Genomic DNA, 24,074 nt, shown 5'->3' on the forward strand with positions numbered 1-24,074 from the left:
GTCATCAGCGCTCCACCAATCCCGCGCGAGGGCGGGAGTGGTCTCTTCCCTTCTCCCCAACGGTCGTTGTTCCACAGGGGGCGAGTTTAGACTCAGTGAAGGAAACACCTTTTATAGCACTAATGATGCTGTGACTTTGGTAGATTTTAGGGAATAAAACTTTTGGGACACATTACAGCACTGTGGTGGCCATCTGGTGTTGTACATCACGCCCAGCACCCAAGGGCTGCACTGTTCTCTCAGAGCTGGGCCAGCAGAGGGCTATAGCAGACATTGCTGCAGAGGAGCTGAGTTTATCAGTGCCGTTATAAAAACCCTGATTTCATTGTTTTCTCTATCTGTTTGAGTGTATCAGGTGTCAGGAGGAAAGACCACGTTGAAAAATGCCTTAGAAGATATTTTCGCATTAATAGAATCATAAAATATCCCAATTGGGACCTAGTCTTAACTAAGTTCTACAAACAAGCCAAAGACATATAAATATTGTAAGGGAAAAATAATAATTTGAAGATACTTGCTATTAACTTCATAACTATGTTTTATGAGATCTGCTTAATCCAGGCGATGGACGTTACTGAATGAGCAAGAAGATCTCATTATTTTTTAATAGGAAAGGTCAGTGAGGCACTGCTGTGTAATTTAGACCCTTAAACCAGATGTGGTAAAAGCCTAAGATCAGTAATTAAAATGCACACACGTTTGAACTGCTTTTTGCTATGACGGTAAGAAGATGCTTTGGTTACTTCTTACTTTTGGGAAGCGATTAGTAATAAAGGTTATAAAAGATGAGCAGTTTTGCAGAAAATGACCAAGACCTGGCTGAATATCACACTGTTACAAGAAGGCAGACATCACTGTGGGATGTGTGAACAGGATCATTGTGTGCAGTGAGTGAGATATGAGTAACTTGGGCTGTTCTGCTTAGCTGCTTGAAGCCAGAAGGGCTCATTCTGTGTTTCCAAATGCAGGAAAAATTGAATGTTTCTGCTCCATAGTGAAAGGACTTGCAAGGAGTTCCATGTGGCTCCAGCCTTTAGAAGAATAATGAGGGTTGGTGAAAGTTTGGGGGGATTAAAACAGCGACAAAGTGAGATGGAATTGCTGCCTTTTTCTTCAACAGTAGATACCAGCCATGTCTCTGCTGAGATTCTCTGATGGGAACTGTTCTGTTTTATAACTGAATTGGTTAAAACAATTATTTTTACATCATGATATGGCAGCATTCCTTTGGAATAATCTCTCTAAGGGTATCTGTAGACAAACTTCTCCAGAATCATTGTGTTTGCTTAAGTCAGACACGTCACTTGACCTGTGAAAGTGCTGTTTTCATCTTTGCTATGCTGTAGATTAATCCTGCTTTTCAGGCACCCATCTCATGAAGTTTTCTTTTATGTTCATTACAGGTACAAGCGTTTTGAGATCAATGGAGATCAGCCTAGATCCATTTTGTGTTGATAACAGTGCAGCACAGATGTGCTGCTTTTGTCTCCAGACATCTGATCACACCTGGCTGTTGACACACATGTGTCCAATAATAGTGGAGGAAAGGTAAAGTTCAAGGACAGCATTGACTTGATACAGACCAAGGCTGAGCTGCAGCAAGCACTTTGGACACAGCTGAGGCACCCAAATGCCATTAGCAGGGCAGGCAGCCCCCTGTTAGATAACAGCACCAGCAAGGACCACAAAGTGCATTTAACACAGAGATGGTGAAACTGCCTCAATCTGGCAGAAAGCTGAAGCAATAGTATCCACTAATTAACATATATAAACATATATAATAGCTAATGCTAATACAGAAGCTCATTTCTGCTGTGTGGGACAATAGGAAATAAGTTCATCACTTCAAATGAGATACTGAATAACCTCTGAGATTCACCTTGCCTGAATTCACATGCTTTGAAGTTAGGTCACATGAGCCTGAAGGACCAAAGTGTTTCATTTTAGCAATCCAGTACTATATGGTGGAGGTTTTTAAGAATAAATTAGGTAAACTGTTTATTTAGTGTTGCATCTTAGAATCAGAGAATCATTACAGTTGGAAAAGACCTCTAAGAAGACCAAGTCTGGAGCTTTATTCAAGGGTACCCAGGTCTTTAGTAATAGCAGAGGAAGAAGGGGAACTAATTGATTGAGGGTCTTGCAGGGTTCACTTCATACACCTACAGCGAACTCTGACTTTTTAGTAGTTGTGAAGAATACCAAGGAAATATTTAACTGTGCAAAGTCAGCATCACTGATTGGCCAACAGACATTGGCCACTGAACAGAGCCTGGTCCCATCTGCTTGACTTCTGCCCTTCAGCTTTTTGTAAGCATTGATCAGATCATCAGCCTTCTGTTTGACCAAGCACTTCCACGTGCCTTGTTCATTATTTGTGCAAAAATCTTCTGTACAGCTTGTGCTTAATAGAACAGCCTTCTATCTCTCTACTTCACTGATTCTCCATCTGTTCTCCATCCAAACCAAAGCTGAACATTTATCCTCTGCTTTGCATGAATCCCTTCTGCACTTCCTCCAGCGTTTTCATCACTTTCAATTGTGATCAAGATGTTGTTCAATGTGATCAAGAATGTTGTTCAAATACACTGTGCTTTTTCAAAGTACATTCCATCACCGAGAAAGCTGGCAGTACAAATACACCCAGCTACATCGCACACCTGAGCTTGCAGGCTTGTTAGAATGATGATCTCTTAGTCTCTGGGAAGACATTTGCATGAGAAGGACATATTACTTATTTCAATGAATGGAAACTGTTCTCAGAGTGAGGTTCATCCAAATAAATGTGAATGTCTGTATTCACAGCAGTCACACCAGCTTGCTTTGCAGCCAGTAGAAGGGAATAGGCACTTAATTACGTATTTAATAGGGATAGCTCACAAAGACCAGCATTAGAAGCTATGGTAGGACACAAATAATCTGCTATAGGAATGCTTTCCTTTATTTGTCTGATCATACAGGTGCCTGGATGGAAAGTTCAGCACAGACATCTGCATTTAGCCAAATGACATTTACACTCAACGTCTTTGATCTCTAATTTACGTGTCAAGTTGTGCTTTTTCCTTTCTTTTCAGTGTGCGTGTATAAATCTCCACGCAGTGTGAGACAGTGACAGGAGACAGTGACGCAGCCGTATTTGTAGCTGAACATTTTCATGTTGGAGTTATGCATTTCTGAAAATGCTGCAGGTTTCCATGGGACCCATAGGAACTCCATATAGAGCCAAGAAGTGCTTTCCCTTCTCTTTATGCAATTTTCCTTAGCATAAATGCTCGTTAGTAGCACTTTCTCCAGCTTTTGTGTAGGCTGTATTGGTTTGGCTGGTTTTTACTGCATGATTTTTAGCATACTGTTGTTTCAGAACATCCTGACCACAATTAGAGGCTTGTCACTGCTCCATTCTGCCAGCAGTCATTAATAACAAAACATTGTTAGTAACAATAACAGCGGCAAACTCCATTCTAGGTCTGATCATTCTGAAGAAATCGTAAGGGTGTAGTCAACCCTGGGACTCAGCTACTGTGTGACCGTGCCACAGATTTTAGTCCAAGTATATTGAAAGTAGTGAAGACAACTTTCTAATCACTCAGTGTCTGATACCACAGAACATCTCTGTATTGCTTTAGTTAAAAAAAACCCCACGATTATTGGTGTTCCTTGGTGAGCACTTATGTCACTCTGCTCGGTGGCTGCATTAAACTGCCCTTTTTGTAGGGGTGACGACCGCAGACTTCAGAACTGTCAGTTCCATCCCTTATGATCACGTCTTGTCTTGCTTTGAATATTAATGGCACAAAGCCATCCTTGTCTGCAGTGAGCACGATCCAAGAAGAGCCTACAAAAATTAAGCAAAAAAGGCAAATGAGTGTACTGCTCTGGTTATATATATGGTTATATATACAGAGATGTTTTAAAACAGTCAGCTGCCACACGAGCAGAGCAGGCTTCCTTTTGCACTAAGCCTCATTACCTAATGGCATTAAGGCCTGGCAGCCTGTGCTAAACACACCTTTGTGTAAATACAAGGGGAGGTGAAATGAAAGCCCTTGAAAGTTTTGAGGCATTTTGTCCCTTATGGAACTTAAGTGGAAAAAACAAACATATCTTTGCTAGTTCTGATAAACAATGAGTATCTCCATTTTCTGACACCCCAGACAACCTTTCCATGCCAGCTTTGATCCACCCCTGCTTCTCCCATTTGCTCATCTGCTGTACCCAAACAAGGAATCACAGACTTGCTGGGATTGGAATTCTTTAGCTATACACCACTGAAAAGAGTCTGGCCTCATCCAATCGCCTCCCACACTTTAGGTATTTATAAACATTGATCAGATCCCCTCTCAACCTTCCCTTCAGATCCAGGTCTCCCAGCCTTTCCTCATACAGGAGATGCTCCAGGCCCTCTACCATCTTTGTCTCCCTCCACTGGACTCCTTCTAGGAGATAGTAAAGAAATTGTACTGTATTTATTCCAGAGGGAAATAGGAGTTTTCTTCTGCACTAAGCCAAGGTTGTGCAGTATGCTTACAAATCCATATAGCAAATGGAAGGAAGTTACATCTCAACAATTTACAGAATTGATACTATCACATTTTCTGTCCTTTAATTATTAATCAGAACTTTTCATAGATAAGAGAATGAACAAAATTCAAATGATGTTTTTAATGTTGTTGTTTTGGGGTTTTTTTCCCCTGAAAAAAAAAAAAAAAAAAAGAGACAAGATTACATGAAAAATACATCAAAATCATTCAGGTTTACTTTCTGTATTGCAGAGAAACAAACTTAACCCTTCGATTTTACCTTCCTTTGAACTCAAGTTTGAAACAGAAGCATCATGAACTATCTTTTCTCTTGTGATTTGTTTCCTGTTGGAGTGGATATTGCAGCTGCTACAGAAAATTCTGTCTGTTGTTCAGTTTGACACTTTGTGGAAAGGAAAAAAACTGAAAACAAACAGTAGCAGCTGGTAAGCACTGCGGGAGCCTTCATGTCACACACTGTTCTTAGAGAGTATGATCCTGTCATCTCTGGGTGCTGGCATTAGCTGGGATTTGAGGTAAAGAAACCCTTGTTACAGCTGTTGTTCAGATTTTTACTTTGGGGACATAAAACTGGTCTTAAAAAGGATGTGGAATAAGAGAATGCAGGGGGTATAAGCTTCATTTTTGTCATTCATAATGAACCGTGTTACTGGACTAAGCAAATCTCTCTTCCTTATACCATTAACAGAGCACCTTTCCAGGCTGCTGCACTATTCCATTCAGTCATGTCACCTGTTACATCATAAGAAGATTGTCATTCCAAACCATGAATCTTTAATCTTCTGCTCTTAATACTTTCTTATTCTGGACTGTCTTCAGATTCTGAAAACAATGGGCCTAGAGGTGGAAATTCTGCCATCCAAACTGGTAGTTACATTGGTGGTCAAGTTGATACAGCATATTCTTTCTGTCATACTTTTAGGACTTTTTATTTTCACCTGTTGAAACATTTGAACTTCTCTGTGTAATTGGTAACGCTTGCTTTGAAGCATGACCCACATAATATACATATTGAAGGTAGGAAAATCTTGTGCTGAATGCATTTTCCTCCTGTTATGCAAAGTTCTTACCATGATAACCTTCAGAAAATAGTGACTTAACGTGTGCTAATGCCAGGGCTCTATATGGCAGGTTATATTTAGTACAGGTAATGTTATTATAGTTCCTGGACTTAACATCCGCATGATGAGGCCAAGTTCACTGCTCTTATAACTGTTATGATCTTAATGGCTTTGCTGTGGGTATGAACTTGGTCTGCAGTTACTGGCTTCTTTATTTCGATATGTTCAAGTTGAAGAGTATATTCATAGTTAAAAAAATGCAGGACTGTCTCTGCAGTATAAGCACACTCTTGATTACATCCCTTTTAATTGCAAACTGTTAAAGGATGGGAGTGACATTTTTAAACACCAAATGTGATATTCAGGCCTAGTGGCAAAGGAAAGGTTTCGGAATTTAAACCTCTACTGGTCATAAGTGAATGAAGAGATACATAACAACCTCTGCCCAGAACCTGATAGTGCTTCAGGATTATGGTGAGTTTCAGAGTGATTCTAGATTCATTCTTTCTTTCTGCTGTCAACGGATTTGATTCCTGAAACACCGAGGATTCTGAAATCCAACTCAGGAGATTGTAGGGGTGAGTTCTACTAACTTAATATTCAGTCATCCCATAAAGCTGAAAACAGACATTCTCCATCACATCATTTTTCATTTCCATACTGAAAATCTGCAGCAAGTGAAGGTTTTTTATCATAGAGTCATGGAATGGCCTGAGTTGAAACGAACCACGGTTCCTTGATCTGTAGCCTATATGCAGCCTTCCCATCAATTAGCCTATTACACACCAGTCATTACTGATAACTGTCATCATTTGGAAAATTGCAGTGTATTATTACTGTCCCTTTCATTTTGCTTTCACCAAGAGACAAATTCAGTTCTCGTGAGACGGGGTGTAGTGATTAAGTGTCTCAGTCTGTCAGGGGCTCAGGGTCAAGACAATGAGCTATTTGTGGATCTCTCCATGTGGAAACAATGCAAGCAGATCACAATTACAGACAATACTTTGTACCTCAAGATCAAGATCTATCTAGGCTGAGATGAGAAAAGCCATTAGAAGTATTATGGAGAAGTGGCTAAGAAAAATAATCTGTATATTGCTGAGAAAGTAGAACGCATGAATAGACAGGGACAAGGTCATTCAGCGACCAGTATGGGGATAGGTTTTCTTTAGTGGTGTCTGCATTTAAAAGTTAATCAGTGGTGGTGGTAAACGTGTGATGGGAAAATTACAACACTGAGCTTTACTGTTTGTCTTAGCTTAAAATAATCTCAAACACTACATGATATACATGTCTGTCACGTTCTGAGAGTGAATTTTCCTCCAGCCCCTTCTGTATTGTCAGGTGTGGGACATGTTGTGAAGATAGAAAAGGCAGAATGCCAAAAGGTCTCATAAGGAAGAATTGCTATTTCCATATATCACAGCGGTCTGATTATTTTCTCAGCCTTCCTCTGCAGAAGCATTCAACATATCACTCTGGTAATAGGTAGTTCTGCAGTTACTTAGCATTTAAGGGAATTTAGCTATCACCACTTGCTACAGTATGGGATAATTACCACAACTGCCTCATTTACGCTAAAAATCTCAGTCAAAACCAGATACTAGAAATAGAAAGAACATACCAAATTTCATTTCAATAATGGTCAGGTCAAACAGCTGCTGGACTAAATTCAAATGGATCTTGCCATCACAGAGGAGAACATCCTTTGTTTCTTCAGTAATTGCTCCACTTGAAAAATTTTTCTTCAAACGCAGATATGTAAAAGAAAAGATCTTGTTAAAGGCTTAGATATTTTACCAGAGTTCTTTTAACCATTCCTCTCCTCACAGCCCTTTCAGTTCTTTAATATTTTTGCCTTTTTTTCCTCTGTCATTGCTACAGTTTATCAGTCACAGAATCACAGAATGACCCGGGTTGGAAGGGACCTCAAGGATCATGTAGTTCCAACCCCCCTGCCTGGCCCCCGCCCCCCCCACCCCCCCCCCCCCCCCCCATGCAGCACGGCATCCAACACCATTACACTTTTACTAGATCAGTTGGCCATGGCCCCGTCCAACCTCTGGTCTCTGACCTCCAAGGACGGGGCATCCACAACCTCCTGGGCAGGCTTTCAGGGCCTACACATCTCTAGTGAAGAACTTCCCCCTAACATCCAACCTAAATCTTCCTCTTTTAACTTATAAACCATTTCCCTGTCCTGCTATTGTCAGCCCTTTCCAAGAGTTTACTCCCACTCCTGGAGTAAAGTTCCCTTCAGGATTATGAAAGGCTGCAAAGTGAGGGTCACCCCGAACCTTTCTCTTTCTCCAGGCTTGAACAACTCCCAACTCCTCAGCCGTCTCATAGTGGAGGTGCTGCCCCCTGAAAGTCATCTTGCGTGGCCCTGCCTCTGGACCCTTTCCAAAAATCGTCATCGTGTTCTTGTACTGGAGGGCTCCACATCCTTGGACCAGTACACGAATGGGATGGCCTCTCAATAGAGCCGAGTCAGAGAGGGACAGTCACGCCTCCCTATCCCTGCTGACCACCCCTCTCCTGATGGAGCCCAGGATCCCATTTGCTTTCCGAGCTGCCAGAGCGCACTGCTGGCTCATGTTGAGTCCTTTGTCCATCAGGACCCCCAGGTCCTTCTCTGCCGAGCTGCTCTCAAGGACCACTCCTCCCAGCCTGTACAGGTGCCTGGGGTTCTTCCTCTTCAATGGCACAATCCCACGTGAAGAGGCATTTGCCTCCTTGCTTTTTGTGCTAACACAATTCAAAACTGCATGGTCTGTGATATGTGATGTATTAGGCCACGTCTACTTGAGTCCATTGGGCCCTTCTGCCCTAATGGTCAATCCAGGGAGAAGGAATTTATGATAACTAGTAGAAAGTCGCTTCGATCTCACATTGCCAAAGCGAGTGCTTTGCTCAGTATCAGTGCTATGTGTGGGTGTTTATGATAATCATCTTTCAGCTATTCCACCCCAGTAAAATCCCCCATTTCTGGCACAGAGAGAATTTCATGGAGACAATCTCTTTGAAAAGCTGTCACAGCAAGGTAGCTTGGAAACTACAGCTTTTTTTTTTTTTTAGAGAGAATATATGGGTTAACTTCCCTGGAAGCTGCTCTAACATTCACTAAAAAATACGCTTTAAAGAGAAAGGTGGCATAGTTGAGGTGGCATTCGTGATGTTTATCTGGTCTTGAGGATTGACACCATTGTGTTCTGTCATTCAGATTACTACCAAGTGCACCACAGGATAGCTGAGTTAATATGAGTACAAAATGAATATATATTTGCATTTACAATTTCCTGCTGTCTTTTGAAAGTCAGTCTTAACATTAATTTTCTCCAATGACTTAATGCCACTATAAAAACATTTGAGTCAGCCATTTGCGTCTAAATAATCTTGCTCTACTTTTGTTCTGCCAGTTCCATTTGGATCTTTCCACTGTCCATCAATATAACAGAACTTCTTTGTCGTTTTTATGTCTCTCCAAATTATATTCTGTTGAACGCAGGTACAGTTAAAATTCAGCGGACAGAACTTTCAGCACAAGCACATGCATTGCATTTGCACTCCAAAGATGCTATTTGCCTGTTCAGGTATTTCACTGTTACAAAGCTTTTTATCACTGCATAAAGTAGATCAGTATATCTAACAACTACTTCATTTTCTTAATCTCAAGATGAAATACCAGAGTTTATTCAGACTTGTACCTCAGTTAATGAATTATGAAAAGAGGTGGGCTTCAACTGAGATAGGTACCCAAGTGGTGTTTTTTTTCATTACAAATGAATCAGCTCAAAAATAATCAGAAAATGATCTAGCTGTGCCTCCACTGACTTGAAAGCAGTTGAATGGACATGGATGACTTTGTTCTAGTATGATTTCTACTTAACCATGCAAGTTATTTTAATGGCCTTTAGATCTGGAAGACATTTTTGCATATACAAAACTACACGGTCTCTCTTTTTTATCCTTTCCTGTGGTTTTACAGTTTTTCAAGTTTTTCAACATCAGAGCTCACATTTCAGAAGTGCTTGTCTTTCATCACTTTGGGGCTTTCATATTGTCTCTTCTTTCTTTGTAAAGCACTCCTGCTCATCACATTAAGCTTGATCACGTTTACATGTTATTTTTGTCTGCTGACAAATTCTCTCAGCTCAAGATTTCTTCTTTTTCCCTCTTCTTCTTTGTTAGTTTCTTTTGTTTAATGTTTGGTTTAAGTGATGGTAACATTTCACCTTGAGGAATATGTTCACACACGTGTGTTTTCTTGAGAGCTGGGTAACTGCTTTTATTCTCTTTTTATAGACGATCAAACTATTACACCAGAGGATTAAGAGATTTACTCAAGGTCATGCAGGTAATTTGTGACAAAGTTAGAAGCACAAATGAAATCTCACTTTAGTACCTGCCATTTTCATGCCTTTACCCAACAACAATTTTCTAGTCAAATCTAAATTCAATCATCCACTTCCTAAAATATGTATCTGTTTTGCAGTGCTGCTATTGGTCTCCAGCAGAAGCCAGAGGACTTGCAAATTTGACATGAAAAGCCCTTACTGTTGGTTGTTTCACTCTAAACCGAAGTTTATTGGTGTACTTAGCACACATTAACCACAGAATAAACAAATATATTTCCACATACTTGAGCAGATACTTTCAGATAAAGTTTCTGTAGCCAAATTCCTGTAGTCTCTCAGGTCCAACTCTCCCTCAACAAAAATCCAACAGAAACAAACCATCAATTCAACAATTGTTTTCCTTCATCTGTGTCAGCCTGTCCCTTGATCACTTTTTATAGCCTACAAAGGATCTTCTGGGCAGCAGCCAGCTGGTCACAGCGTTGCCAATCTGTCTTTCGGAATTCTTGTTTTGGAATACAAATATATATGTGAAAAATAATTTACTAAGGCAAAAAAAAGACAAAAATGTTCCTGGATTAGGTGATGCACACTATATGACTGCACAATAAATAACCTACTTTTATAATGTTTTTGCATCCTGCTGAGCAGCCAGCTGGTTCTGCCTCCAGGGCCTTCTCTCTAGATACCTTTTGTTTTCTAACAGCCTACAGTTACCTGGATGCAAAGATCATCTTTTAAATTCAATGACTGACAAAACTGTGATATACTTCATGATACATTACCAACCAAAAACGTTTTGTACTAACATTGAGTTAGTAATTGCACACAGTTTGAATGTGTTTTTCTCCTACATGGATGTCTAGAAATGGAAACTGGCCTCACACTGAATTTCTTTCTGTATGTACCTCCCCAGTGTATCAAAAAACTGCCTTTAATCTTTTCATAAACTTATAACCTTCCTGATTGATACTTGTCTTGTATTCACGTAACGCATGCAAGCCTTTTTCTTTCTCAGCTCCCAGCCTGTGAGTATCCAGTTTACAGCAGCTATTTTTGCTCTTAATACTGGTATTTCCACTATGCACTTCAAACTAGTTCATTTGAATCCATTTTTATTATTCTAGATATTAAGGTCATCAAATTACAGATGTGATATCTCGATCCTCTATTGAAATAAGTACCGACATTAGGCCATAAAGAGATTTTAATAGCTTATCTCAACAGTGGTTGATGTGGATGATGTGTGACCCTGCACATATCAGGGGGTTGAAAGTAGATGATCGCCGTGGTTCTTTTCAACCCAGGCCATTCCATGATTCTATGATTCTATGAAACTTTTAGATTAGCCTGAAGGTCAATCAGAGGCAAATCCACAAGTAAATCTGTTCCATTTTCTTTTATATTACCACAGTCATCTTTCCAGCCAGTTTTTAACCATAGAATCACAGAATTACAGGGGTTGGAAAAGACCTTGTGAGGTCAGAGTCCAAGCCCCCTGCTAAAGCAGGTTACCATCTTACACTTCTCCTGTTAATCCCAGTTCTTTGCTGTCAAACCAATAATTTTCCCTATGGCACAATTTTGAGTGCTGTGTTGAATCACAGGTATTTTAAATATTCTTCATATCTTTTGTGTTAATAATCTTTTTATAAAGGAAAAGCATCAGGTTAGTCAATCCTATCTATGCACTGTTAGATGAAGAAAGGTTGTAGTTGCCTAGAACTCTGTTTTCTTTTTCTCACACCCTTGATTTCAGCTCTTTGGTTTGTATTTCATTGTAATTTCAGTTGTGATGACTTAATGCCTCTTAGTCAGCTCACTCTTGCTTTGCCCCCACACTCATTGTGTGGGATGCAAGACAACTGTCAGATCATGTAGACATGAGGGATCTGACCAAGAAGAAAATGGAAGAACACTGAATTTCTGAGGAAGAGCACTGAAGAGGAATAAGAATTGTGATTTCTGAAATTCAGGTACTGCCTGTCTGGAAGCTTTGTGCAGCATTGCTACAGGTACCACCCATGAAGCTCAGCAGCCTGGACTGCTTCCCTTTCCTGTCATGGGTTCCAATTTGTTGGATCCTGATTTTATTTTGGTGTAGTTCTCAGTATCCCCACAAGCCCTTAAGTGGGACATTCCAACTGCAACCCTAATTAACCTGTGAGAGAAGTATAAGCCTGTCAAATGTTTAAGTTAGAAGAGATTTGAAGGTGCTCAGGGGTGCTTAAATCGCAGTGCAGTTTGCATTTATAGCACACAGAAGGACTTCTCTGCTCTTCCAATGATACAATGCTAGGACTTCTCTGCTCTTGGGCCCCTGTTGATAATTCTGCAATTAATGTGTTGGGCATCTCGTTATCTAAGATACACCTTATTCCCTCACACATGTGCTTCTGTGATCTTCCAGTACTGTCTTTTTAAGAAAAGAAAAATCCTGAATCTTAACTTTCTTTCAGTACGAAAACTAGACTGCATTTTTGACATTACATATTCCTTTATCTTTTGTGTTTATGTTTCTGACAACCAAATGATCTGGCCAAATAAGAAGTGTCCGCATCTCCTGTGCAGACCCTGCTTGTCTGCTATTGATCACTTTCACAGCAGTGTCGTCAGAATTTGTTCTTAACAGATTCTTCAACCTTTGCTCAAAATGTTTTCAGTGCATTGATCACACCTCGGCTTGACTACTGCAGGTCTTTTATGGTCATCCTAAATCTCTCCCTTCAAGATGCCTGTTCTCACTCTGGGGAGCAGTAAGACCACCTTCCTCTTCCATCATTTTCATGATTTTCTATTGCTCAAGTCGAGTCAAAATTGCCCTTTGGTTTTCATGAGGTTCATGCTCTTCTTACAACTGATCACTGAAGTCTGTTTTCTCTTTATGTCTTTGGCTCACTTCATTGTCACTATTATACAGTCCTTCTCCTTTATCTCTACTCCATATATTTGTATATATAAAAAAATAGTTGGTGTGTTTGGACCCCTTCTATTCATCTCCCAGCTCTGCATAAAAATTGTTTATTTCATAGCTGACCTTGTTAATAAAATTTCCTGTAGTGAATTATAGAAAGCCATTAGAAAAGGACAAATTGGTGTGTATACAATTGTTGGCCAAGGTTAAGAAAGGGAAATCCTGGTGACTAATTGCTGCAAAGAAATCTATTTCCGGTGTAATCATCAAATATATGCTTTTGGTGGTACAGATCTTTGACATAATACTGCTTGTGAGCAAAATGTAGGAGTTTTACGATACTCCTCAGATGAAAAAAGAATCTTCTTCCTTCTGGAGAGATTTGCCTAAATGCCATCATTTTCAAATCCAGATTGGCTTTATTTCCACTGTAATTAGCTTTTGAATGAGGCTAGTTTAAATATTCTGCAGCTGTTTCTTTTCTGGGAGATGGATGAGAAAATGGATAAGAAAAGTATCTTTTTTTTTTCTTTTTTTTTTTTTTCCCCAAAATGAAACAGAAATAAATTCTCTCTCTTCTTTTTTTTCTTGTTAAATAATATCTTCTTATTGCATCTGTCTGTCTGCCCTCCCACGCTAGCCTGAATCACAAGTCTGTATATGATGAAAGAGCAATAATATTTGCTTTTCAGGGTTGAATGATCAAATCACCTCTGGTGGCTGGATGTTATTACACAAGTGATAGTGCAGTGACATTTCCAAACTGTGAGTGATCATGTTTTTCTTTTATGGCCATAGGCTACAAAGCATATAAATTCTGGTGGTACTGCACGGACATGAATTCAGAGAAGTTATGGGCAGGCTAGCATTAACAGGATAAACAAAGGTTGTGAAGACTATTTAGTAAGCCAACGTTATGAATTATTAAGTAACGTACATCCTGGTTTATGCTCGGGTCTTCTAAGCAGAATCTTTCTCTGTGTCAGTGCTGCTTCTACACAGCAGTGTTCATAACTGACTGTTCATTATTGCTGCTTTTATATATATATACATATAAACTGTTTTAAACTTTTATGTTTGTAATGTTTAAATGTGGTTATGTAGTACTGATCATTATATCTTATAGCACAAAAGATTTCTTAGTCAAGATTGGGCCTCTGCTGTGCTTGGGATTATGCAAACACTTAAGAAGATGCAGACCTGGCACAAAAAGTTGACAGATAATGGCCATATTATTGACTGGACTGCAGTGTTCCTGAAGTTTAGAATGTTTTTCACTGCCTGATATTTATATCATAAGGCAATAAAGCTATTTCCTGACTCTGCACTGTGAACAGCTCCTGGCTGGAACCCACAGCCCAGCTGCTCTCTGAGCTCCCGGAGTGCTAATCAACTCCTGGAGGAGAATCAAGGTTCAGATGTCTCAATCCAAACTAATCAAAACAACTATTTTCTGGAAAAAAAATATTAGCTGCCTACGAAGCAAATATTTCCTTCTCTGTCTGGAGACCTTTCTGCCATCAGTCTATTTTTCATTATCTTTTGGCATCATTTTGTAATCCTGTTATAGTTCAGAAGAGGAGCGGAGCTATGCAAAGCATTAAAAGTGAGGCTCCAACAGAAAAGCTATGTGTTTTGGAAAGCCATGAAGTGGCACTTTTTCTGAGTCATTATTATGTAGTACTAGAGGGGCTTTCTTCACACTCAATGAGAAATTAACCTGCTTAGATAAATAAGTCTGCTTTTCTCAGTGCAGTTAGTCTGGCAGTGTCTTAGGCCCACTGGTTTTATTATCTTTGTCTCATTCCCAAAGAGAAAAACCGGAAAATTATTTCTCAACACGTGCACAGTGACTTCAGATCTTGGATTAATGTTAGGTGTCACAACCAGAACTTCTCTTGGGAGAGGTTAATCTTATCGAATCCAAGTGATAGAGCTGCTTGTAAAATGAATAAGTTGATTTATATTAAGAAAACAGAATTAATTTGAACAAGCTGGAGAATAGAAGAGCACACATCTTGGCAAACAAAATCCTAAATTATTTTCAAAAGGCATCTTGCTTTTTCAACTAGAATTCATATAATATACATATATAATAAGGTTACGATACTAACTCAGATCAAAAGCTTTGCTTTTATCCAGTCAACTTACTAGAATCTACTAAAATGCCTAACAAACAAGTGCGAAGAACTGATGAATATTTTCAAATGGAGTCACGATTCCCTTAATGAGTGCTTAAGGAAGGATATTTAGATGTCTGTATTGCCCCTCCAAGTGAAAGGAGGCTGTATAGCTGTGAGTCAAATCTGTTTAAGAAACAGGTACTTTGGCATCATCACTATGAAATAAATGTATCACTTGACATAATTCTGCTTATCTTGTAATAGATAAGAATCCATTTGAAACTGGCATCAACATCCTTGAAAGGAACCCCAGTTCTAGCAGCAACACAACTAGTATTAGCAAGACCAAAACTATTATCAGTATAATGTCAGTATTACTGCAAATAATAAGAATTATTATAGCAGGAAATAATTATACAGTCTATGTTCCCAAGTTGAAATTCTTATTGGAGCCAGTAGGAATGTTGCCAAAACAAGGGTGGGGTAGGAACATGGTGATTTGACATTTATATCTTCATTTAATGAAATGATAATTGCACACTGACAGATTTTTTTTTATTTTTTTTCCTGAAAATTTGAAGTGGTAATACTTGCAAATTGATTATGTCCAGCTGTGTAAAGATCAGCAGTGAGACAAGTAGAAATAAGCCAACTTGTATCATCTGTGTCTGAATTGTCCAGGAATTGAGATTCACTACTTTGTTTCAAACTTCATGAGAGTCTAGAGCTACCTTCAAATTCTGGATTTGCAATGATCAGGTTTCTAGTGGAGATGCCTAATTTTGGCTACTTGCAGGCTCATCTCTACACTAAATTAGCACATAAATCTTTTTTCTACATCAGTAACTGCATGCCTGTTCTTTTATTTGACCAAAATCAGCTACTATGCAAGACTGTTTTGCTTAGAAGTTGTGCAAAGAAGACACAGACTTCCTGTGTGAAATATCCTTTAAGTCACTCACATCATCCTTAGTTACTGTTTCAATAATAAATTATAATACCATTTTAAACTAAGCTTGATGCCAAACTAGGTTTACTTTTATCATGAGTTGACAAGAATCAAACTGCATCCTCTTGTTTTTAAGTGACACAAATAAAAGATAGTTTAAAACTTCGGTGCCCCACCACAGAGTTTTTAAGTTGATGAAAAATTTACCTGGTAAGTGATATGAATGACCGGTGGTTCTTGTGAACTTGGGTAGGCTAAAGATACCCTTCTCCCATTTTTAGCCAAGTCTGTTATTTCAGAAAGACTCAGTTGTAAGTCATTGAAACTGCCACAGAGCCTCTCTAAATTTCTAGATATGTGACTCATGCCTCTTTCACTTGGCAAATTGTTGTTTTTTGGAGAACTTGATGTTTCTTCAATTACATTGAACTGCACTTTAGGAGAAGCCGGTCTGCTGGAAAGCCTGGTAGCCGTTCCAAAACCAAGAAGAGCCATTGAACGATTGGTAGGTTCAGCATCCAAAGTTTCCAAGGCAACAGAGGGGTCACCTGGGAGCTTTTTCTCATCCAAGTCACTAACACTTGATGAAGAGCTCTGCTCATAACTAGGGCTCTTCACTTCTTCTATGAGTCTTCTCCTGCCGCTGGGAGACTGAATAACTGTACTTCTTGGTATTAACAGGTCTCTGCTCTGATGTTGGTCTTCTGTGGCAAGGTTTTCAAAGAACTTTCTTTTTCCAGGTATGTTCACAGACGATACAAAGTTATAAAGCATATGCTGCTTAGTGTCTGGCAGCGTTGAAGCATCTTCTTCCAGCATCAGTTCTTTGATCATCAAGCGCATTACATACCTGTCCGAACTTGAAGATGGAATGAGATTCGACTCAGGGCACTTTTGCTTCCCAATTAATATCAATAGGAGTTTATCTGTCAAAAAGCATAAGCCTTTTGGTCTTTCATTTTTTTCCAGCTGGATTTGTTGAATATGGGGCATGCAGGAAGAGGTTACTGAATACACCAAAACAATGTTAGAAGTATTAGAGGCTACTGCCACGATCTGAGCTCTGAGGTCAAAAGCCATTATATCAGGAACGAGAATACCTGGGATGTTGACTTTTCTGGTGGTGGTTACCTTCCTTTCAAAAGTCACCAAGATCAGGTAAGAAGAATCTTGACCATTTGTTGCTGCAGAGTCTTTGCGTTTCAGAGTAATGAGAGGACTGGGATCAGACCGACGGTGGTTTGCAAGGATGTGGGTTAAATCCAAAGGACCTGATGAAGAAGAAGCTACTGAATCAACAGTGCCTGATCTATCAGAGTCTGTGGACTTTCTTCGCAGGTCCATGGAGTATTCTTCATCACCAAGTGCTGTAGTGGACTGTGAGGTTAAAGAACTAGTTTCAGCACCAGATGGCATGTCAAATGCAATGCCCGCGTTCAAACCACAGATATTATCTAAAGGAAGCTCAGTAGCTACAGCAATTTGGAAATCCAGTGTGGCTTCTATAGCACAGATATAGCCTCCCACATCAAAGACTGGGCAGAAGGAGCAGGCATTTAGAGTTTTTTGAGCATCATCCCATATATAGGAATGCAGGGCACTGCCTATAGCGACTACTAAGCGATTACCGTCCTTAGTCCAGCAAGCACAATGAATAAGCCCGCTGCTTTTGATATCTGCCTTAACTCTGGTATTGTCCGTTCGAACAGTGTGCAAGACTGAAGCATCTCTTTTTGTAAGGACAGCCAAGACCTCCTTTTTTGGATGCCACACACAGCCCTGGGAAAGCAATGGGAACGGCTCACCGATTTCACAAGTCTGAGAAATCAAGGGTTTGTTTTTCTCCGCAGTGCTGTGGCCCAGCCGCCAAACGCTAACATGCTTTTTATGCTGAACAGCAAGCAGAGCTGGGGCCTCTGTAGAGCAACACGGGCCCCAGTAAAGCCCATGCACATGTTCAAATTGACCGACAACACTCGAGTCTCCAAACTTCAGCTCTCCATTATGATAGTATAAAGCAGTCAGTATCACTTGCTTCCCGTCTGTCCAGGCAATTCCGTGCACAGGATGGATGGCTTGGTATAAAGCATTGAGGCCGGTTCTCAACAGTTTTGCCTTTCCCAGCTCCATATTTTTAGGCTCTCTGTCTATTGGTGATTGTTCCAAAGATGAGAATCCATGGAATTCATTTGCAGATCATGAGGAAGAAAAAAAATATGACTTTTATTTCCTTCCTTTCCCCTGCAGAATGATGCTGTTTTGTTTTTTCCTTTTCTGCTAGCTGTCGAAGAGCCTGTCTTGTGAGCTCCTTCCCAGTAAGCCTGCAGCTGCTCTTCTAAGTATAAATCCATGTCAAAGCTGCTTTTGCTACGTCTTTTCCTGGGAGGAGTTATCATCTTCATGTGATGCCTAACAAGGTTTAACCAATTACTGGACGTTTTTGTAGGTGTCTATTTTTAACTCTTTACTGCTGGGTGTATCTTTAAAAATAGCGTTCTAATACCTTGACCTTCACTGCATGAAGGTCTTTGGTGAACAGTGGAGAGAGATCATATACTGTTAACCCCAAGCATTAAGCTACAGCCTGAAATAATGACCTAACACTTCTTTCAACCAGACTTTGAAGGGTAAAAGAAGATTTAAATATATCCGAGCTGCACAAAGAAGATTGCAATCTCCAGTGGATAGTACCTGTCAGATATCTAAGACCTCAGTGGCTATGAAACGAAGGTAGAAAAGAGAAATTACATTCTGTTCTGCTAGTAATTACAGGAAGATGAAGAAAGGTGAAATTAAAGGGAAAAAAAAAATTAAAGGGCGTATATTCTCAAAGCAGACATCTGATGAATGTTCATTTTACTGGGTCAGATTCTGCAGCTGCAAAGAAACACTGATTTTGACTAATGTGAATACATTACACCTGGGCAAAGGTTTTCAGCTGGCAGATGTAATAACTACAGCTAGAGGTTTCAGACAACTATATGCATTCTGTATCTTTGTCTGAAATCTAGTACCATAGAGTCATTCAGGTTGGAAAAGACGTCTCAAATCATCTAATCCAACCATCCACCTACCGCCAACATTGCCCACAAATACTTCATATTTGAAGACAATTTGAAGACAAAGTCTCATTTCAGATACAGCCGGGGAGGGGGACTTCATACCATTCATCTATTTTGCTGGAAATGGGTAAAACATTATAATAATATTCCTGTGTCACCCTGGCATGCATAGATCGATATAATGCATGAAATAAAGGCTGGTAATTGAAAGCTGCCCTGGCAATACTTTAGTTTCCTTTGAGACTGAAGAAAGCAGCAAGAAGAGTAATCCATTAGTAATCTGAGTCGTTCATTGAGCAGTCACAGTCTCTGTGCTGGTACTGAGCTAGATTCTGATCCTACTCACATAACTATGCCTCTGATTAGCTTTGCTTTAACTAAGGTGTTCCAGCTGCTGGCACCTTTGCTGGCTCTGTCTACATCAGTGGTTGTCAGAAGTACCACACAAAGACTAAGACTGAGCAGTCCACTGATGGTGTGTTCGTTAACAGTTAATAGCACATAGCTGTTGAAGAGCTGGGTTAAGTTCCCATAGTTCACAATGAGTGCTGGAAAACCAAATCCAGCCCTCACAGTTACAAAGGTCACTATACTCTTTATATAGTTGTGATTTTACAGCGCTGTTTTCTCACATTGCTGTACCCATTATTCACCTTTCTCTCCTGGGAAATGGTGAATACTTTTTGTATTCAATACGCATCAGAGCTAATGAGATGCGGGCTCTTAAATATACCTACTTGCCTTTTTCCTGTCTAGGAAGGTACCTATGGTATCTAAGTATCTCTGTGGACTGGAGTTCAGTGCCTTGCTGGAAAAGCTGTGACTCCAGACTTCATTTTCTCCTTTATTCATGGTTAAAATTCCTTCTGGGCTAAATCTTGCTTCAAGTTAATTAAATTGATGTTAATATTCCTGGTGACTTCAAAAGAAGACAGATCCAGCTCAATATGTAATGAAAACATAACAGTAATATTTTTTCTAATATTAATTTAACTCAAATGTATAAAATATCTGATGCTTTGTGATATTTCTACTTCAAAAACATTTCTATTTAAAGCTACCCACCATGATTTCACCAATTTAAGCTGATGTGTCACTGAGTTCAATACTTTCAAGAAGCTTGAGTAATGTATTTATTTTTCCACACTGACATTTCTTTTCCTCGAGATCTGATTCTAAAAAACAGTTATCTGTCACAAGCTGACTGGAACAGAATGTGAAAATGATGTGCAGTTAATAAAGATACAGAATACGTAATCCATCAGAGCAGATCTACTGATCGCACTTTGTAAATCAGCATCCTTCTGACAATGCTTTGCCGGGGTGCTGTTACTGCTCTCCAAACAGGATTTCAGCTGCACTTTTTCTGCTAGCAAGGTACATGTCAGGTAGAGTGGGAAAGAGCTAATGAGCAACCACTCATTAATTTGTTCAAGCAAACCATTCAGAAGCCTGGTTAATTTCAAAACATTATGTAAATTATTATTTAAACTAAAACCCTGAGCTTTTCTATGCAGGCTATATTCAAACTAAGGAGACTCCAGGCAGGGGTCCCACCCAGAATGTCGGGCTCAAGTTCTTTTTCTGCCTTTCACAATGCTAAAGCAAAATAGATGAGGGATTAAGAAGGAAGGCTCTTAGAGGGTAGTTGTGCAAACACAATCACAGAGAATGATATTCAGCTCATTTTTAATTGTAGGGATGGGATTCATCTCCCAAATTAACATGCTGAAGTTGAGGTATACACATATAGCTGCCTACAAGAAAGTAGTCCCCAAGCTCCTATGGGGCAATTGAGCTGGGCCTCACCTTTCTGACAAAACTACTGCCATAAACAGCGTGATTGTCTGAGTCTGACCCTCTGCTTACTGACTCATTTAGAGATTAATAGTGAGAAATTGACGCTTTTAGGGCATGATTCATTCCACTCTAAAGTATCTAAGATAGACAAATGATTCTTGCTTTATGAGTCTAGCTGATGTACTTAGATAGGACATGGTTATGGGCAGATGAATGCCCAGACGTGGTTCAGTAGGTATTACATACATGCCTGTTACAGCTAACTTATTATATACAGCTATATATTATATACAGCTAACATACATGTCTGTTTGCTAACTTATCAGCAATCAGCCCAGAGCTGCAATGTTCGTGTGGAATAGAATCTCAAAGAAAGTGATAGAAACTCCAGAACTTATGTTATTAAAATTAGAGTGGGGAGAAGAGTATGAAATGTTCTTTAGAAAACATCCCTGTCTTGGCAAAGAGAGGGAAGGAATGATCTAATAGGTCTTTCCATCTGTAAGTCAGCATTCAGCTTCCAAATAGTGCCAGTCTTTTTCTTTCACAAGCATTACATCTATTTATTCTCAAGGAAATATCCATTAATATTTTCCATTGCACACAATGAAGCAAACAGAAGGTATATACTGGTCCTAGCTTGGTAATTTGTAAAGGCCTTTTAGAACGTGTCTGTATTGGAAAAGCAATTTATGGTCGTAACAGGACTCGGGACAGCAGGACTCTGATATAACCCTGTATCAAAAATGCTCCATTGACATTGCAGACCAACTCAAAGAAGGATGTGAACAAAGCTTCCTCCCAGCTGTATTTGGAAACCCTTGTAACAAATCACCTTTGGCGTGGTCTTCCCTAGAAAAGTTCCTGCTAATTCATCATAATGGGATTTCCCTATTTCTCCCAATCAACGCAGACAAATAGGTCAGTGAATGTCATCGAATACAAGCATAATAATTAAAGAGTGCTGACATCCTGCTGCTATCTATCTGTGCTGTTTGGACACAGGTCTGTGATAGACCTGGTGGGTCCACCTTTCTGCTTCCGGGCCTTTTCTTTATAACTTCAAATCACTTTGGTCTGGAGGTTCTAGAAGCTCATTAAACAGTGTTATAATTTCACATGCAGAATGAAGGAAAACAAATAGAGCCTTAATTTTCTGAATCCATTATTCATCTCCCTTGATTCATTTATCTGGAGGACTGAGAATGCCAGTTAATTTCTTTTCCTCGGTTACATTTTCCAGAATCATCAGAAGACTAATCAGGAGTTTGTAGCTAATATTTGCGGTTTGCTTGGTTTTCTCCTGTTGTTTGAACTGCTTCCAGCACGTCTAGCCAGTGACATTTCCTCACAATGCAGAATAAATACCAAAACTATAGAGAAAAGAGTTCTACTGGGAGAAAGCAGTAAATGTATTGCATTGTAAATACAAAGATCCTCGGTGATCCTTCTGTCGCTTCCATGGCAAGGAAATGGCAGATCTGGAATAACTGGTGTACTGTTTATAGATAGGATTCCAGTTCTGTTTTGTTCAGCGTGAAAGATAGACTTACATTTCTTTTTATCCCTTTTTATTTCTTGTTATGAAAGATTGGATGAAAGAGAAATGTTAATCCCCTCCCAGCCTGTCTGCTTGTGATATTGCTATTATGAGAAATTTTATCTGTGAGAGCACACTGCATGACCCCGGGTTTAGTCTTTGGGCCCCAAGCCGTTCCATTTATTTATTATAAAAGGGGACCTCTGCTCTTCAACTCTTTGCAATCTAAACAGACCAGGCAGAATTATCATCCTCATTCTATAAGGGGGATACGGTGGCACAAAGCAACTCGGAGTAGAACTTCAGTTCAGCGTGCTGGCTTCCAAATGGCAGGCAGTGAAGCACATCCATGCAACAGTCTACATGGTGCTAATTAGCTGGATGGATGCTGCAATTTCATAGTTATATGGTATCTGAAATGCCCACTACTTTTTACACGTACCATTGTACGTTGCCCAATAGACATATTAGCCAGTTTGGAGTATTATGCACTGCAAATATAACCAAAGTGATTTAGTGATGCAGTCGGTCTGTTCCAGAGCTGTGAGTTGTAATTGCATTTCTTCAGACTAAGATTAACGCCGTGCAGTTCATCTCACTACCACTGCTCTTCTTCCTCATTCTATAGGAAGAGCATTACGGGCTCATACAGCAGTTGAAGGGAAGGGATCTTTGGAGGCCATACGGTGCAACAGCTAGTTCCAAGGTTTGGTCAGGTTCCCCAAAGCTTTGTATGGTAACTCACAATGTGAAGACTTCCCTGGTGTTGGAAATTCCCTTGTGATTCGTGTCCATTACCTCTTGCTGTGCGCTTCCACCCACATGAGGGAGCTGCAGACAGCAGCAGAAGCCCTCCCTTAGCTTTGTCTTATGCAGAACAGCCCCAGATCCTCGTCCCCTCCACCTATTACATGTTGGTGGCCCGTTACTGAACTGGGTCTGCCATGTCAGGGTCTTGCATTGGGGAGACAGAAGCTTGGGAGAGAGTGAGTTCAGCTCAAGACATTAATCTTAAACCAACGTTTTTTGGAAGCGGTAAATTGTATTGACCTCTTCTCTCCCTTAGGTCCTGGTGGCGAGGGATATTTGCCTCCATTTCTAAGCACATACTATCAAATTCATTGCTCTAGAAACCAGTATGTCAAGCACTGAGAGCCTTGAAAGCTGAGGCTAGAGGGCTTTATGCTTGAGACACAGACCTCTGAGCAGAGGAGGAGGTGGATGTAATGCAATAGCTTTGAAAGAGCATTCTTTAAAACATTAATCCCCTATAACTTGGTTTTAGCCGTTCTCTTGGTCATTCAAACACTTTCCATGTTGGCCCTGTTGTTCTTTTTGCCTCTCCTCCAATCCTCTGCCAATACTAAGCCATTTTCTCTTGTATTTCAGAGGCTTTCCTGAAGATATGTGGCATTCATTGCTTCAGCCTTCTCTTCCGAGCTCTTCATCTGCTGTGCAATTGTTAACACCAGTATCTTCAAGGGCCTCTATAGCACTGTGTGAGTACCGTAAGGTGAGAAACAACAGCACTGTCTGCTGTTTGATATCTGTGACAACAATTTGTGCCCACAGGAGGTTCAGGTTGGATATTAGGGAACATTTCTACTCAAGCTGGTTTGATATTGGAGTGGGCTGCCCAGGGAGGTGGTGGATCGCCATCCCTGGAGGTGTTCAAGAACAACAGAGATGTGGCAGTGAGGGCAGCCCCAGGCACAGCCGGACTAAG

The 24,074-nt window shown here is 40.0% G+C and overlaps 1 protein-coding gene and 1 long non-coding RNA gene across 2 annotated transcripts; one reads left to right on the top strand and one right to left on the bottom strand.

Annotated features, from left to right (window-relative positions):
• The first annotated feature begins 53 nt into the window (after positions 1-53).
• LOC116653146 lies at positions 54-23,911 on the top strand. Its single transcript, XR_004306548.1, has 3 exons — positions 54-722; positions 1,404-1,548; positions 23,738-23,911. It is a non-coding gene; the product is annotated as an uncharacterized LOC116653146 (long non-coding RNA).
• Positions 1,760-18,403, bottom strand: LOC107312273 (WD repeat and coiled-coil-containing protein-like). Its single transcript, XM_015859553.2, has 3 exons — positions 16,154-18,403; positions 7,227-7,347; positions 1,760-3,835 (listed from the first exon to the last, which is right to left on the bottom strand). Exons 1-3 carry the CDS (start codon positions 18,074-18,076, stop codon positions 3,669-3,671), a joined length of 2,211 nt encoding a protein of 736 aa, XP_015715039.1. The 5' UTR covers positions 18,077-18,403; the 3' UTR covers positions 1,760-3,668.
• Positions 23,912-24,074: the final 163 nt, after the last annotated feature.

The sequence above is a fragment of the Coturnix japonica genome, chromosome 3, assembly GCF_001577835.2.
Source record: "Coturnix japonica isolate 7356 chromosome 3, Coturnix japonica 2.1, whole genome shotgun sequence".
Lineage (NCBI taxonomy): Eukaryota > Metazoa > Chordata > Aves > Galliformes > Phasianidae > Coturnix > Coturnix japonica.